Here is a 3,688-nt window from a genome sequence, read left to right as displayed (position 1 = left end):
ACACACACACACACACACACACACACACACACACACACACACACACACACACACACACACACACACAGTCACACACACTCACTCATAGGAGCATATTGTTTACCTCTTAATCTTTATTAGTGTCAACCGTCACTACAATCATCGTGTCCGTCTGTCTGTCTCCAGGTTTGACAGAGTTGATGACCGTGGTGAAGAGAGCAGTACAGAACTCACTGGGAGGGTGAGTGTCTCTTACTAATGATTATTTGCACCTCTTTTATATTTTTGGTAAATCTTTTTCTTTTTTTTTTTTTTTTTGAAAGAATAAAATGGCGTCATGATGATGTCCAATCTCGCAATAAGAGACACTTATGAAGTCCTTTTTATTAATTGTTAAAGAAGACAGAAAAACACTTCCAGAACAATAGCTGTCAATTAAGATAGGCTAAGGTGGTTCGTGTGAGTGAGATCGCCTTGAAAGTGACCAATCATAGTAGGGCCAGTGCTTTTCTTGGTTCAGGCCCCCAACATGTCAAAAGTCAGTTTCATTCGAGCGAGCAGAAATCAACTTGGATAGCAGAGTTTACCTCTCCTCAAGCAGACACCGGCGAGCGCATGGTGGCTGCTCTGTGTGTGTGCTGCTTAGATTTATACACGTAGGTAATAATTATTATAATAATAATAATAATAATAATAATACATTTTATTTATGATCGCCTTTCATAGTAATCAAACCTTATAGTTGAACAAGCAAAGATACAGTTAAAAAGGCAGATATAATGACATTAAAACAAACACATTTGAAAGAATTGAGATAGAAAATGACTTTAATGGAGAGTGGAGTCATGTGGGTTAGGCCTTTGGGAATATGTGGGTGTTGAGGAAGGTGGAAGAGACTATGGTGCGGCGGGAGAGCGGGAAGGAGTTCCATAGGCGAGGAGCAGAATGGCAGAAGGCTCTAAACCCCAATGTGGACAGGCAGCCAGAAGCAGTAAGGAAGAGGAGGATCGTAGTGTTCAGGATGGAATGTAGAGCTGAAGGAGTTCAGAGAGGTACGGAGGAGCAAGATTATGGAGGGGTTTGAAGGTTAGAAGAATAAGGATAAACAGAGGATGAACAAAAAGAGTGCCATTCTTTCCCCTTTCCCTAGTGTCTGTGTCACACTCACAGCTGCCTGTACAACTCTTGATTGTTGGATTGGTGCGCAAAGAGTAATATTCGCACGTGTGAAATTATATAATATGCTCGTGAGCGTTGCGAGATATGACATAAACCTGATGCTAGACCTGGGCGATATAGAGAAAATCAAATATCACAATATTCTTGACCATATTCCTCGATGTTGATATTGCGATAATATTGTATGGTTGACTATTGGTGCTTTGACAAAATGTTATTTACACAATGAGATTTTTGACAAATATTCTCCAGAAATGGTTTAATGACTTAGCGGGTAAAGGTAAATGATAGAACAGCTACATCAGTGAGTTCAGAAAAGGACATCACTTTACTGTAACACAGCCTGTTAAACCAGGGAAAGACACTTACCATATTAGAATATGTCCAAAATCTAGGACGATAACTAGTCTCACATCGCGATATCGATAGGTCAATATATATCCCAGCTCTACCTCACGCCATGAATAGAATAGTGAAATACGCTCATTAGATTTTCCCCAGAGCTCACAGTCCAAAACATCCCAGATATTCAACCTACACGGATGTCAAACAGAGGAGAACAGCAAGGCCTCACCTTTCTGTCCTTGTTGCCTAATAAGTGACTTTACATGATTCCTTTCCAGCGTGTCTCTGAAGCAGAGCCTGTCTCTGCTGGAGTTGGAGCAGCAGCTGAGCTGGATCAGGGCGGAGGTGGAGGCCGGCTCCGAGCGGCCCATGTCCTGGTACATGCTGGCTGACGACGAGAACGCGCTCTCCGACCAGGTCGCTGCACACACACTACACACAGAGTGTATGACACACAGCACAGGTAAAGCATTGGCGTCTTTCACAAACCTCACCGTCTCTTCTCTGCAGGCGTGCGGGCTGACGGAAAACGATGTTGGGACCATCCGACTGTTAAACGAGACCAGAGACATGTTGGACAGGTAAACGCCACACCTGTTTGTTTTGTTTGTGCACCAGTAGGTGTGTGTGTGTGTGTGTGTGTGTGTGTGTGTGTGTGTGTGTTTCTGTGTGTGTGTGTGTCTGTCTGTCTGTCTGTCTGTCTGTCTGTCTCCCTCCCTCCCTCCCTCCCTCCCTCCCTCCCTCCCTCCCTCCCTCCCTCCCTCCATCCTACCGTCTCCCAGTAGATGCTGGATACTGCGTGCACTCTGTGATTCTGATGTGTTTTTTTGTGACTCCAGTCCAGACTTCTCCACGGTCCTAAATGCCAGTTTGAACCGGGGTTTCTCTCGTCTCCTTGACAACCTGGCCGAGTTCTTCCGCACGCCTCCCTGTGACTCCGCCCCCAGCTCGGCACCTGATAGGTCAGCTCCTCGCTGATTGTTTTTTTTTCCCCAGATACATTTAAAAGCTAGTGTTTAGTCATATGAACATTGAATTCATAGTTTAACTGATTGCTGAGTTTCCGCTGGCGTCTTTTAGGCCTTAAAAAGCCTTAAATTTGCTGAAGTATTGTGTTGTAGGTCTTAAATACTTGTAACAGGTCTTAAAGCTATAGTGCGTAGTTTCTGTCGCCCCCGTGAGGAATTCAAATTAATGACAACAAAAGTGTTGGCTCGTCCACACGATACAAGCCTTCCGTGATCACGCATCACCTCCAGCCCTCCTCCACACAGTCGCTAGTCGCCAAGGAGGACACGGAGGATTGAAAAAACATTATGGATTCTTCAGAAGAGTCATTATCTTCACTCCAGTTTCATTTGCCGGACGACATAATCTTCAGAAAATAGTTATACTGAGAGAGTTGTGGGGAGCGGATAGTCTTAATTATCTTCGTATTAGGGGTGGGAATTTATTTGTTCTGTGGTGTAAATTCTTTATGTCGCTAACATAATTTGCTGTATTGCTACTACAAATTAGACCAGCATGCAACGTGTGTTTCAGCCAATCTAGACACCAGTACTATAATGTCAGTGAGGAAATCAGGGATTGTTTCAGACACTGTTTCCAGACATCTGACTTTGTATTTGATGTTGTGTTATAAGTCTTAAATTTCATTGGAGAAACCTGTAGCTACATGAGTTCTACAAAGGAATAATTGGCGCCTTTTGTTATTGTTTTTTAACAGAAAGTTTGTTAGTTCAGACACAAACCTCCGTGTTGACTCTGCGTGACGCCTTTTCTTTCTGTCTGTCCAGCTTGTCTGCCGTCGGTCTGCCGCTGGCGAAGATCATCCCCATCATCAACGGTCAGATCAACACCATCTGCAGTGAGACTCCCAGCCACTTTGTTCAGGTGAAACCAGGTTTCAGCCTCCCGCGAAGCACAAACTTCACACGGGAGAAAAAGAGAAACCTACGTCATATAAATGACACCGGCTTTTCACATGTTAATATTTCCACCTTGTGTTCTTGCATTAAAAGATGGCAAAATGCTTAAAAGTCTCATGCCATGGTGCTCTTTGGATGCTTTTAGATAGACCATTAAGTGGTCCCCTAAAACTGTATCAGAAGTCTCTTTTATATAGACCTTAGTGGTCCCCTAATACTGTATCTGAAGTCTCTTTTTATATAGACCTTAGTGGTCC

At 43.6% G+C, this 3,688-nt stretch overlaps 1 protein-coding gene across 1 annotated transcript in view; it reads left to right on the top strand.

The window, feature by feature from the left end:
- pex3 (peroxisomal biogenesis factor 3) overlaps positions 1-3,688 on the top strand; it is a 9,141-nt gene that overhangs the window by 2,106 nt on the left and 3,347 nt on the right. Inside the window, exons 5-9 of the mRNA XM_034900767.1 lie at positions 121-220; positions 1,782-1,920; positions 2,014-2,084; positions 2,343-2,465; positions 3,300-3,396. Of these exons, the coding sequence (XP_034756658.1) occupies positions 121-220; positions 1,782-1,920; positions 2,014-2,084; positions 2,343-2,465; positions 3,300-3,396 (530 nt within the window). The remainder of the gene's footprint in view (positions 1-120; positions 221-1,781; positions 1,921-2,013; positions 2,085-2,342; positions 2,466-3,299; positions 3,397-3,688) is intronic.

Source organism: Etheostoma cragini, chromosome 18 (genome assembly GCF_013103735.1).
Source record: "Etheostoma cragini isolate CJK2018 chromosome 18, CSU_Ecrag_1.0, whole genome shotgun sequence".
NCBI lineage: Eukaryota > Metazoa > Chordata > Actinopteri > Perciformes > Percidae > Etheostoma > Etheostoma cragini.
This window is presented reverse-complemented; position numbering and strand designations above follow the sequence as displayed.